Source organism: Ranitomeya variabilis, chromosome 5, assembly GCF_051348905.1.
Source record: "Ranitomeya variabilis isolate aRanVar5 chromosome 5, aRanVar5.hap1, whole genome shotgun sequence".
In the NCBI taxonomy this organism is placed as follows: domain Eukaryota; kingdom Metazoa; phylum Chordata; class Amphibia; order Anura; family Dendrobatidae; genus Ranitomeya; species Ranitomeya variabilis.
Genome location: NC_135236.1, coordinates 57,869,041 through 57,881,285, shown reverse-complemented (window position 1 = coordinate 57,881,285; position 12,245 = coordinate 57,869,041). Strand labels below are relative to the sequence as shown.

Below are 12,245 nucleotides of genomic sequence, written 5' to 3'. Positions count from 1 at the left end.
CTGACCATTCTCCTATATACAGACCTCTGTATACAGACTCTGACCAGATTCTCCTATATACAGACTCTGACCAGATCCTCCTATATACAGACCCCCGTATAGACTCTGACCAGATTCTTCTATATACAGACCCCCGTATACAGACTCTGACCAGATCCTCCTATATACAGACCCCCGTATACAGACTCTGACCAGATCCTCCTATATACAGACACCCGTATACAGACTCTGACCATTCTCCTATATACAGACCTCTGTATACAGACTCTGACCAGATTCTCCTATATACAGACTCTGACCAGATTCTTCTATATACAGACCCCCGTATACAGACTCTGACCAGATCCTCCTATATACAGACCCCCGTATACAGACTCTGACCAGATCCTCCTATATACAGACCCCCGTATACAGACTCTGACCAGATCCTCCTATATACAGACCCCCGTATACAGACTCTGACCAGATCCTCCTATATACAGACACCCGTATACAGACTCTGACCATTCTCCTATATACAGACTCTGACCAGATTCTCCTGTATACAGACCCCCGTATACAGACTCTGACCAGATTCTCCTATATACAGACCCCTGTATAGAGACTCTGACCAGATTCTCCTATATACAGACCCCCGTATACAGACTCTGACCAGATCCTCCTATATACAGAACCCCGTATACAGACTCTGACCAGATCCTCCTATATACAGACCCCCGTATATGGACTCTGACCAGATCCTCCTATATACAGACCCCCGTATACAGACTCTGACCAGATTCTCCTATATACAGACCCCTGTATACAGACTGTGACCAGATTCTCCTATATACAGACTCTGACCAATCAGGTCACTTGTCTTATTTTGTAACCTGCATTGTAAAAATAAAAGCTGGAATCCGATTGGTTGCTATAGACCCGACCCCATTCCTTTGCTTATACAATGTGGCTGTTTTCCCAATGACACAAGATGCACAGCGCCCCCTAGAGACCGTATAGAAAGTTGCCACCCGCTTCTTCCTCAGCGCAGTCACAGTCCCTGCCCGGAACCAAGTGAAGGCGGAACTAACAGAACGCAGCTTTGGTTCTAGTTAGGAGACGGCGCAACCGGAAGTGTGAGAGCTTCTCTACCACGTGCGTGCGGTGGAGAGGAGAGCGCAGCATGGGGAAGGAGAAGGTGAGAGGAGGCGGAGCGGGGCCGGTACCGGGGGGAGAGGATGCGACGTCCTGGAGCTGCTGGGAGTTGTAGTTGTTTGCTGCCGTCTCTAGCTCGCACGGTCGTGTCATCATCATTGGGCATCTGGGCTGGCACAGCGGGCGCAGGCTGTGTGCAGGGAAAGACTGAACTTGTGGAGAGTGGGAAACAACTGTATGTAATGGAATAAGATTGTGCTCCAGTGTGATGTCACCTCGCTGTGCCCCGGACGTCGCCCCACCGTACACATGAAGTCACCTCACTGCGCACATGGTGTCGCCCCACTGTGCCCATAACGTCGCCCCACTGTGCCCATAACGTCGCCCCACTGTGCCCATAACGTCGCCCCACTGTGCCCATAACGTCGCCCCACTGTGCCCATAACGTCGCCCCACTGTGCCCATAACGTCGCCCCACTGTGCCCATAACGTCGCCCCACTGTGCCCATAACGTCGCCCCACTGTGCCCATAATGTCGCTTCACTGTGCCCATAATGTCGCCCCACCGTGCCCATAATGTCGCTTCACCGTACACATGAAGTCACCTCACTGCGCACATGGTGTCGCCCCACTGTGCCCATAATGTCGCCCCACCGTGCCCATAATGTCGCCCCACCGTGCCCATAATGTCGCCCCACCGTGCCCATAATGTCGCCCCACCGTGCCCATAATGTCGCCCCACCGTGCCCATAATGTCGCTTCACCGTACACATGAAGTCACCTCACTGCGCACATGGTGTCGCCCCACTGTGCCCATAATGTCGCCCCACCGTGCCCATAATGTCGCTTCACCGTACACATGAAGTCACCTCACTGCGCACATGGTGTCGCCCCACCGTGCCCATGGTGTCGCCCCACCGTGCCCATGGTGTCGCCCCACCGTGCCCATAATGTCGCCCCACCGTGCCCATAATGTCGCCCCACCGTGCCCATAATGTCGCCCCACCGTGCCCATAATGTCGCCCCACCGTGCCCATAATGTCGCCCCACCGTGCCCATAATGTCGCCCCACCGTGCCCATAATGTCGCCCCACCGTGCCCATAATGTCGCCCCACCGTGCCCATAATGTCGCCCCACCGTGCCCATAATGTCGCCCCACCGTGCCCATAATGTCGCCCCACCGTGCCCATAATGTCGCCCCACCGTGCCCATAATGTCGCCCCACCGTGCCCATAATGTCGCCCCACCGTGCCCATAATGTCGCCCCACCGTGCCCATAATGTCGCCCCACCGTGCCCATAATGTCGCCCCACCGTGCCCATAATGTCGCCCCACCGTGCCCATAATGTCGCCCCACCGTGCCCATAATGTCGCCCCACCGTGCCCATAATGTCGCCCCACCGTGCCCATAATGTCGCCCCACCGTGCCCATAATGTCGCCCCACCGTGCCCATAATGTCGCCCCACCGTGCCCATAATGTCGCCCCACCGTGCCCATAATGTCGCCCCACCGTGCCCATAATGTCGCCCCACCGTGCCCATAATGTCGCCCCACCGTGCCCATAATGTCGCCCCACCGTGCCCATAATGTCGCCCCACCGTGCCCATAATGTCGCCCCACCGTGCCCATAATGTCGCCCCACCGTGCCCATAATGTCGCCCCACCGTGCCCATAATGTCGCCCCACCGTGCCCATAATGTCGCCCCACCGTGCCCATAATGTCGCCCCACCGTGCCCATAATGTCGCCCCACCGTGCCCATGATGTCGCCCCACCGTGCCCATGATGTCGCCCCACCGTGCCCATGATGTCGCCCCACCGTGCCCATGATGTCGCCCCACCGTGCCCATGATGTCGCCCCACCGTGCCCATGATGTCGCCCCACCGTGCCCATGATGTCGCCCCACCGTGCCCATGATGTCGCCCCACCGTGCCCATGATGTCGCCCCACCGTGCCCATGATGTCGCCCCACCGTGCCCATGATGTCGCCCCACCGTGCCCATGATGTCGCCCCACCGTGCCCATGGTGTCGCCCCACCGTGCCCATGGTGTCGCCCCACCGTGCCCATGGTGTCGCCCCACCGTGCCCATGGTGTCGCCCCACCGTGCCCATGGTGTCGCCCCACCGTGCCCATGGTGTCGCCCCACCGTGCCCATGGTGTCGCCCCACCGTGCCCATGGTGTCGCCCCACCGTGCCCATGGTGTCGCCCCACCGTGCCCATGGTGTCGCCCCACCGTGCCCATGGTGTCGCCCCACCGTGCCCATGGTGTCGCCCCACCGTGCCCATGGTGTCGCCCCACCGTGCCCATGGTGTCGCCCCACCGTGCCCATGGTGTCGCCCCACCGTGCCCATGGTGTCGCCCCACCGTGCCCATGGTGTCGCCCCACCGTGCCCATGGTGTCGCCCCACCGTGCCCATGGTGTCGCCCCACCGTGCCCATGGTGTCGCCCCACCGTGCCCATGGTGTCGCCCCACCGTGCCCATGGTGTCGCCCCACCGTGCCCATGGTGTCGCCCCACCGTGCCCATGGTGTCGCCCCACCGTGCCCATGGTGTCGCCCCACCGTGCCCATGGTGTCGCCCCACCGTGCCCATGGTGTCGCCCCACCGTGCCCATGGTGTCGCCCCACCGTGCCCATGGTGTCGCCCCACCGTGCCCATGGTGTCGCCCCACCGTGCCCATGGTGTCGCCCCACCGTGCCCATGGTGTCGCCCCACCGTGCCCATGGTGTCGCCCCACCGTGCCCATGGTGTCGCCCCACCGTGCCCATGGTGTCGCCCCACCGTGCCCATGGTGTCGCCCCACCGTGCCCATGGTGTCGCCCCACCGTGCCCATGGTGTCGCCCCACCGTGCCCATGGTGTCGCCCCACCGTGCCCATGGTGTCGCCCCACCGTGCCCATGGTGTCGCCCCACCGTGCCCATGGTGTCGCCCCACCGTGCCCATGGTGTCGCCCCACCGTGCCCATGGTGTCGCCCCACCGCGCCCATGGTGTCGCCCCACCGCGCCCATGGTGTCGCCCCACCGCGCCCATGGTGTCGCCCCACCGCGCCCATGGTGTCGCCCCACCGCGCCCATGGTGTCGCCCCACCGCGCCCATGGTGTCGCCCCACCGCGCCCATGGTGTCGCCCCACCGCGCCCATAATGTCGCCCCACCGCGCCCATAATGTCGCCCCACCGCGCCCATAATGTCGCCCCACCGCGCCCATAATGTCGCCCCACCGCGCCCATAATGTCGCTTCACCGCGCACATGGTGTCGCCCCACTGTGCCCATAACGTCGCCCCACCGCACACATGGTGTCGCTCCACTGTGCCCAGGATGTTGCCTCACGGCTCCCATGACGTCGCCCCACCGCACACCTGAGCGGTCTCCACACGTGTGATCACAGACCAGGTCTGACATTTCTCTCTTGTATTTGTGGCCTCAATCGATTTTCCTTCCTCTGACAGACCTGGCTGATTTAGCAAACAGTGTGTCTCAGGGACCACCCCCTCCAGTCCAGCGTCTCCTCACCGCTGACTCTTCTCTTCTTTTATAGACTAAGAACCAGAAGAAGCTCCGAGCGGCCGCCGTTCACAATGCCGAGGAGGATTACTCCGGCGTCCCGCACTCGTTCGTCTTCCATCGCGGGCAGATTGGGAAGAACGTGCAGCAGCTGATCCAGGATGTGAGGAAAGCCATGGAGCCGTATACGGCCTCCTCGCTCAAGGTAACAACCAGATAGGTCAAGGCCGGAGTCAGCACAGAAAACGCCGGCAGGGTGGCGAGGAGCCGTAATGATGGTGTGCACGTGTCGGCGGGGCCGCTCTTTGTGTGAGGGGTTAGCAGGTGATTTGCTCATTTTGTACTTTGCTTTGTAGGTTCGCAAGAAGAACAGCCTGAAAGACTTCGTCTCGGTGGCCGGGCCCCTCGGAGTCACCCACTTCCTGGTCTTCAGCAAAACTGAGACAAACGTCAACTTTGTAAGTAAAGAGCTGGTGATGTGTTCGAGAAAAATGTGTACAGCTTTATCTCATCATCTAGAAGTCATAGACTAGTGGGGCCCAAACAATAGACCTCTCCCAATTCCTGAGCCTCGGGCTGCCTCGTTGGCCTTCATGGTCACCGTCTGTCGCTGACTTTGTGGTCTCCTTATCCTTATTAGCATTAATACAGGCTCTGACAGGCCAGGCCTCTGTGCTGGGGACTGTGTACCCCCTTGTCAGCATCTGTGGGGGCTCTTTAGTTCATTATGCCTTATAAAGGTATACCAGCAGCACAGTATATTGTTATACTCGGCCATATGTGTGTCCTCTGTCAGTGAGGCACCTGGATGTTATCCGCCACCTCCTGTGTAACTTACTGTGCAGGGCAGGAAGCTGGAGGGGCACAGACTGCACTCAAGATGGACTGTAGGGACAGGGCTGTCATTATGGAACAACCCCAATGTCCCCTTTATACTACATAACCCCCAGCAAATATCTCCTAATGCAAAATTGACTTTTTTTGTTTATTTTTTTCCCCCATCGTTAGAAATTTGTCCGCTTGCCGAGAGGCCCCACGCTGCACTTCAAAGTGGCTCAGGTCGGTACCCTTACTGTATTCTCATCTCAGCTGTTTTTGGAAAGTTCTTCTTTAGTTCTGTCTGTATTGGTATGTGTGGGGAAACTACTTATGAGGCAGAGTATAAAGCTCAGAAGGGAAGAGACGCCATATTGCAGTTCAGATTTTTCTGGAATGATTTGTGGGTGCTAGGACACATTGGCAGAACCCCAACATAAGTGATGTCACTTTACAAACTACACCCCCCATGAATTCATCTAGGGGTGCAGTGATTATATTGACACCACACATGCCTCATACAAAATTATACCATTGGGAGATGAAGAAAGATCAATTACATTTTTACCACTAAAATGTTTTCCTCCCCAATTTTTAAGATTTTTATAAGGGCTAATAGGAAAGAAAAGGACCCCAGTTTGTTGTGCAATTTCTCCTGATTGACACCATTGGGGCAGTGAAAAAAATGTAATTGCGTTTTTACCACAAACATTCTTTTTTTAGTCCCAGATTTTACATTTTCACACGGGAAAATGGAGAAAAATGGCACCAAAATGTGTCCCTCGATTTCTGCTGAATGTAGAAATACCGATATGTGGCTGTGCAGTACTGCTTAGCCACACGGAGAGACTCTGGAAGGACGGAGCGCAGAATTTCCTGCAATAGTTTGCCTACTCCATATAATAGAGCACCTATGTGCTAGAAAAGCAGAATCCCCCTTCAAGTGAACCCATTTTGGAAATTATGCCACTGCCAAACATGTGGGCTCTGAATGTGGCTTAGACACACTGTGGGGCTCAGACGGGAGGGGGGATTTGGGAACGCAAAATTCGCTGAATTTTTTGGCGCGGGGAGGAGCCGTTTAGCTTTTCCAGAGCCTTTGTGCTACTAGGAATGTGCAAGCCCCCTATATTTCCGTTAGATGATGGACCTGAGTGGGGACTTGCTTTTTTTTTGTGGATTGAGTTGAAGCTTTTATTGGGAACATTTTACATAACATTTGGGATCACATTTATCCGGTCCTCTACGCTGAGCACTTACATCGGGGTTTCCATCGAAATCTCTGAGTGACGTAATTCAGATGAGACCTCTGAAGGATCCATTCACTATAATGAGGCAGTGGAGTTACTCTGGGCTCCACCTGTGGCTGACGGCACTTTTATGCACTCCTAAAAAGACAGACACCGCCAGATCACAGGTCAGATAGCGACCAAAGTGCCTCCATCTGCCTCATTATAGGGAATCTTTTGCCAGGGGTTCTGTCTGAATCACATATTTAAGAGATTTACACGGAAACCCGATGTAAGCGCTCAGCGCAGAGCGCAGGATAAATGTGCGGCGAGCCTTACTGCGATCTTTGGGAGCAGAATGAAAAAATCAACAGCAGGTGAAGAATTGGTTTTATTTATTTTTTACGCCTTTCCTCGTGCGGTATAAGTGATTAGGTGACTTTATTCTTCGGGTCGGTGCGATTACAGATATACCAGAATTATATCGGGTTTTTATGTTTGGCTGCTGTCACACACTAAAAGATGCTTTTATAACGAAAACTAGTTTTTGCATCACCATATTTTGAGCTATAATTTTTTCATATTTTGGCCGACAGTCATCTTGTTTTTTGCGGGACGAGTGGACGTTTTTATTGGTACCATTTTCGGGCACATGACATTTTTTGATCGCTTTCTATTCTGATTTTTGGGAAGCAGAATGAGCAAAAACCAGCAATTCAGGAATTTTTTTTATTTTTTATAACGTTCCGTTTGGGGTAAAATTGGTAAGACCATTTTATTCTTCGGGTCACTACGATTACAGCGATACGTCATTTATATCTTTTTTCAATGTTTTCGTTCTTTTACACAATAAAAACTTTTAGAGGCCAGTGTGAAAATTACAATATTTCAGTTTTTTTTTTTCAAATATCGAAGAAGAAACCTTAACACTTTTAATGTGGCATAAAAGCCTGATAATTTTCTGATGACACATTCCCTTTAAGAGCGAGCCGCTGAGGCGGTTTTCTCATCATGTTAATGACGAACCTGCTGGGAAAGCTTCATCCCAATGTACAGTATACAGAAGGTTGTGCCGGATGCCGCACAGCGTGGGGGCTCCTGGTGTGGACCCTCCTGTGCCCGCACAGTACGTAGCACTGCTGGGTACACTCGTCTGTACAGATGGGCACTACATGGGCTGACTATGTGAATGCCTCTCTCTGTGCGCAGTACTCCCTGGTGAAGGACGTGGTCTCCTCCCTGAAGAAGCACCGGATGCACGAGAAGCAGTTCGCCTTTCCTCCTCTCCTGGTTCTCAACAATTTCGGCACACAGGGGATGCACGTCAAGGTCATGGCCACCATGTTCCAGAATATGTTCCCCTCCATCAATGTGCACAAGGTAAGAAAAAAAAGTCCGTCTTCCACTTTCCGTCCCTAATGCTTTACACTGCAGATCTGATTCCTAGCAAGGGATAGTCCACTACTGGGCAACACCTTGTTAACAGATAAACTGCGCATCATAATATAGATTATATATATTTTCTTCCCTGATGGCGCTGTTCCTCCTATGTAACCGCTACAGTTAATCATTGCTTGCTGATCGTCTGCAGCCTTCAATATTCCATCAGAGGGGCAGTTTGCTTCCCCTTAGAGGATGTCGCTGACGATCTTGTATAGTCTTCTGAGGGCTTCCCATGATCCTCGTAGAGGAAGTTTTCTGAGACATCCATGTTGCGCCCCCTGAGCAGCAGATGAACTACAACTCTCATTATCCCCCATTACCTTGTCCTGAGCAATATTGTGATTTTTCTCTTTTAGGTGCACCTGAACTCCATCCGTAGATGCATCCTCATTAGCTACAACCAGGACACGCAGCTACTGGACTTCAGGCATTAGTAAGGAGGGCAATGCTACAACTAGAACACCCCGTTATTCTAGTGCCGCACCCCGGGAAATCTGCCATTGCAATCTGTAAGGGGACATTGCCCCGGCTAGGATCGTCTGGTCGAAAAAGGCTGGACCTTGTCTTACATGGTTCCTACATACAGGGGGCGCCAGAGATAAGGAGCTTACATGCAATGAGCATATTTCTAGCGGGAATATGGTTCCAATGTTGCAGTACCTCCATGATGGCTGAAGGGGGCAATATTGTTCATGTAAATAATAACCTACTTTTTTGTTTTGCAGCAGTGTGAAGGTGGTCCCGGTGGGAATGAGCAAAGGGGTGAAGAAGCTTCTCCAGGAGAAATTCCCCAACATGAGCCGCTGGGAGGACATTAGTGAATTACTAGTCAAGTAGGTGGACTGGAGAACGAAGTAATAGAGACATGAAGGGTTAATGTTCCCCAATATCCCCGCAGAAGGGGGAGGTTGCCGGCAGACGGTGGGGCTCCCGGAGGGAAGTTGCCAGCAGCTGGCAAACCTCCTCTTCTCGTTGCGGTTGCATCTTCCAGTTACTGACTTCTCATTCCTTCCATCCAGAGGAGCCAACCTGTCGGAGAGCGAGGCCGAGCAAGATGGAGAACATAACATCACGGAGCTGCCCCAGGTCTACGCCGGACGTGGCAACCAGAGGTTCGAGCAAAGTGCTGTGCGTCTAACGGAGGTGAGTCTGTGACTAGTCCTGTATGGATAGATTGTGCAGATATCTGGCAAATCTGACTGTAATAGTTATGTGTTCCCTTTATGACCATTTCTCTCCTGCCTCCAGATCGGCCCCAGGATGACTCTACAGTTGGTCAAGATTGAGGAGGGCTTAAATGACGGCAAAGTTTTGTACCACAATTATAGTAAGTTTTAGGTTTTCCTTCCTACAAGGAACTCTTGTTGGGGTGTGTGTTCACACAGAGTTTTTCTTCATTGATTTTTGCGCTGATTCTGCACCATAATCCACGCTGAAAAACCTCTTGAAATACTGTATGAACAGGTTGGGTATTAATTTTAGTGGGAAAACCACCCACAGGCAGTGTGTGCATGGAGTCTTTTTGCAGAGTTTTCAGAGCAGAAACTGAGTATAAACTCTCAAAGTTTGAGAAGTTTTGAGGTGGATTTGGAGTTACCGCTCTAAAAACTTTTTTTTTTTTTTTTACCTATTTCAGTAAAAAAGACAGAGGAAGAGATCATGGCGATGCTGGATCGGAGGGAGAAGAAGCTAAAGCAGAAGAGCGAGAGAAAGAAGAAACAGGAGCAGAATGTAAAGCGAAAGAAAGCGATGAATGAGGAGAATAAGTGAGTGAGCGATACGCACCGTGATCGTAGGAAAATCTGAGGGGTTTTAACCTTCATCCCGGGCTCTAGAGACATTAACCTTTTGTTATTTTACCATCAGGAAGCGCAGTTTGGCCGGCATGAAGCGGAAGCGACCAGAGGATGAGGACGATGAAGTGGAAGACCCTGGAGAACAAGATCCGGCAGATGTGTCTGAAGATGATGACGTGGAGTATTACAGACAGACGGTGGGAGAAGAACCAGACAAAGGTATAACTTCTATAGGAATGTATGGACCCAGCACGATATGCCAGTTTCCTGTGTGAACGCCTCGTTTGACACCAAAGGTCTGAAATTTGATTATCTCTTTAAAAAAATACTTTTAGAGAAGCCCTGGCAGATCCATGAATTCACTGATGACTTGATTATTTCAGTGGCCAACATGTAATTCTTCACTTCCCAGTAAAGGTCACTGCAGCGAAAATGTGTGGTTGGTTGTAACTTTCCCTGGCGATCACAGCTGATCGCTGGGACTTTAAGGGGGGAGTGTTTTTCTTCTTGAAAAATGTTTACGTAAGATGTGGTCTCTGTGAGGTTTTCTGACCTTCTTCCTTGGTATCGGGTAGGTGGCATGTTCTTGAATATTGACATACTAGGAGGATTATTTATTGTCTTTTTTTCATCCCCCTTGTAGATCTCTTCCTTCACGGCAAAAGAAAGAAATCATTACCAAAAGGGAAATCTGGACCACCCCAGAAGAGATTTAAAAAAGACCCCATGAAACAAAGCGATGTTTCCCCGTCCTCCAGCGGACATCACAAGTCCAAGTTCTCCTTACACAAAGGTCCGAAGAGCCCCAAGGGAAAGTCACCCAGACCTGATAAAAAAGGACAGAAGTCATTTAGAAATTTTGAGGGTCCCAAAGGACAGTCACCCAGATCTCCTAAAGGACATAAACCTTTTAGAAACTTTGATGGCCCCAAAGGACTGTCACCCAGAAATGATAAACAAGGAAAGAAACCATTTAGAAAGTTCGAGGGTCCCAAAGGACAGTCGCCCAGACCTGATAAAAAAGGAAATAAGCAATTTAGAAACTTTGATGGTCCCAAAGGACAGTCACCCAGATCTCCTAAAGGACAGAAACCTTTTAGAAACTTCGATGGCCCCAAAGGACTGTCGCCCAGACCTGATAAAAAAGGAAAGAAACAATTTAGAAGTTTCGATGGCCCCAAAGGACAGTCGCCCAGACCTGATAAAAAAGGAAATAAGCAATTTAGAAATTTTGATGGTCCAAAAGGACAGTCACCCAGATCTCCTAAAGGACAGAAACCTTTTAGAAATTTCGATGGCCCCAAAGGACTGTCTCCCAGACCTGATAAAAAAGGAAAGAAACAATTTAGAAACTTGGAGAGCCCCAACGGACAGTCACCTAGACCTGGTAAAAAGGGACAGAAACCCTTTAAAAACAACAAGGGCCGAACACAAAATGAACACCCCATGGGTAAAGGGAAGAAGATGGGATTCAAGAAACCCGGAGCATTTGGCTCTAAGGACCAAAATAGGGGGAAAAAAGGCAAGGTTGCCGGAGGACATAAAATGGGAGGACCGAAGGGCAAAGCCTTCAGACATAAGAAAAAGTCACCATAAGAGGGCGCCACCACGGACGCTTCCTGTAAATAACTGTAATTATAAAGTATCGTGCTGCTTTATACCGTGGTGCCTCCATAAAGTGAGATGTTTTACAATCTGTCCCATCCCCCCCCACTAATCTGCAGTTGTCAGATCGGAATTTTACTGTCCCAGCAGAGTAATTATTAGGAGAAATAATACAAAGAATGTGACAGACTAGTTATATGGAGGAGGGGATAATTAATATTAAAAAAAATGCTCTTTACAGTGGTTGTATTAGGTTGTCATTTTTGTTCAGAAATTACCTCTCTTGGCAACAGGTTGTGTGCGGTATTACAGCTCAGCAACATTCATTTAGTTTGCAATACCAGATATAACCTATGAACGAGAGTGGCGCTCCTCCAGTTCCGTACACAAGTAATGTATGTACACAGTGACTGCACCAGCAGAATGGTGAGTGCAGCTCAGAGTATAATACAGCATGTAACTCAGGATGTCATCAGCAGGCAATTGCAAAAGAAGCTGCTAGCAGTGGATCTTGATGATTTGCTGAAATGCTTTCAGCATGGCAAAACCTTCCCCGACAACCATTACTGACCTCACTGATAGCAGCCGAGGCTGGAATTTCTGCACGTGGCGTCCAAATGTTTTTTAAACTTTTGTTTCCATTTTTCCATCATTTGGAGATCAGTCACATGTCTCCATCCTGTAATTTCAATAACTCCTTGTCTTTTCCT

The 12,245-nt window shown here is 51.2% G+C and overlaps 1 protein-coding gene across 1 annotated transcript; it reads left to right on the top strand.

The window, feature by feature from the left end:
• Positions 1 to 1,023: 1,023 nt before the first annotated feature.
• PPAN (peter pan homolog) lies at positions 1,024 to 11,775 on the top strand. Its single transcript, XM_077262065.1, has 12 exons — positions 1,024 to 1,177; positions 4,681 to 4,851; positions 5,003 to 5,104; positions 5,655 to 5,705; positions 7,901 to 8,071; positions 8,491 to 8,567; positions 8,860 to 8,967; positions 9,154 to 9,277; positions 9,383 to 9,461; positions 9,771 to 9,900; positions 10,001 to 10,149; positions 10,574 to 11,775. Exons 1-12 carry the CDS (start codon positions 1,163 to 1,165, stop codon positions 11,524 to 11,526), a joined length of 2,130 nt encoding a protein of 709 aa, XP_077118180.1. The 5' UTR covers positions 1,024 to 1,162; the 3' UTR covers positions 11,527 to 11,775.
• The last annotated feature ends 470 nt before the right edge of the window (positions 11,776 to 12,245 follow it).

Bases quoted from the DNA above. Each gene is read 5' to 3' on its own strand.
- PPAN (XM_077262065.1), top strand. The intron at 8,072-8,490 runs GTAAGAAAAAAA...TTTCTCTTTTAG, and splicing joins CCTCCATCAATGTGCACAAG to GTGCACCTGAACTCCATCCG. The intron at 10,150-10,573 runs GTATAACTTCTA...TCCCCCTTGTAG, and splicing joins GGGAGAAGAACCAGACAAAG to ATCTCTTCCTTCACGGCAAA.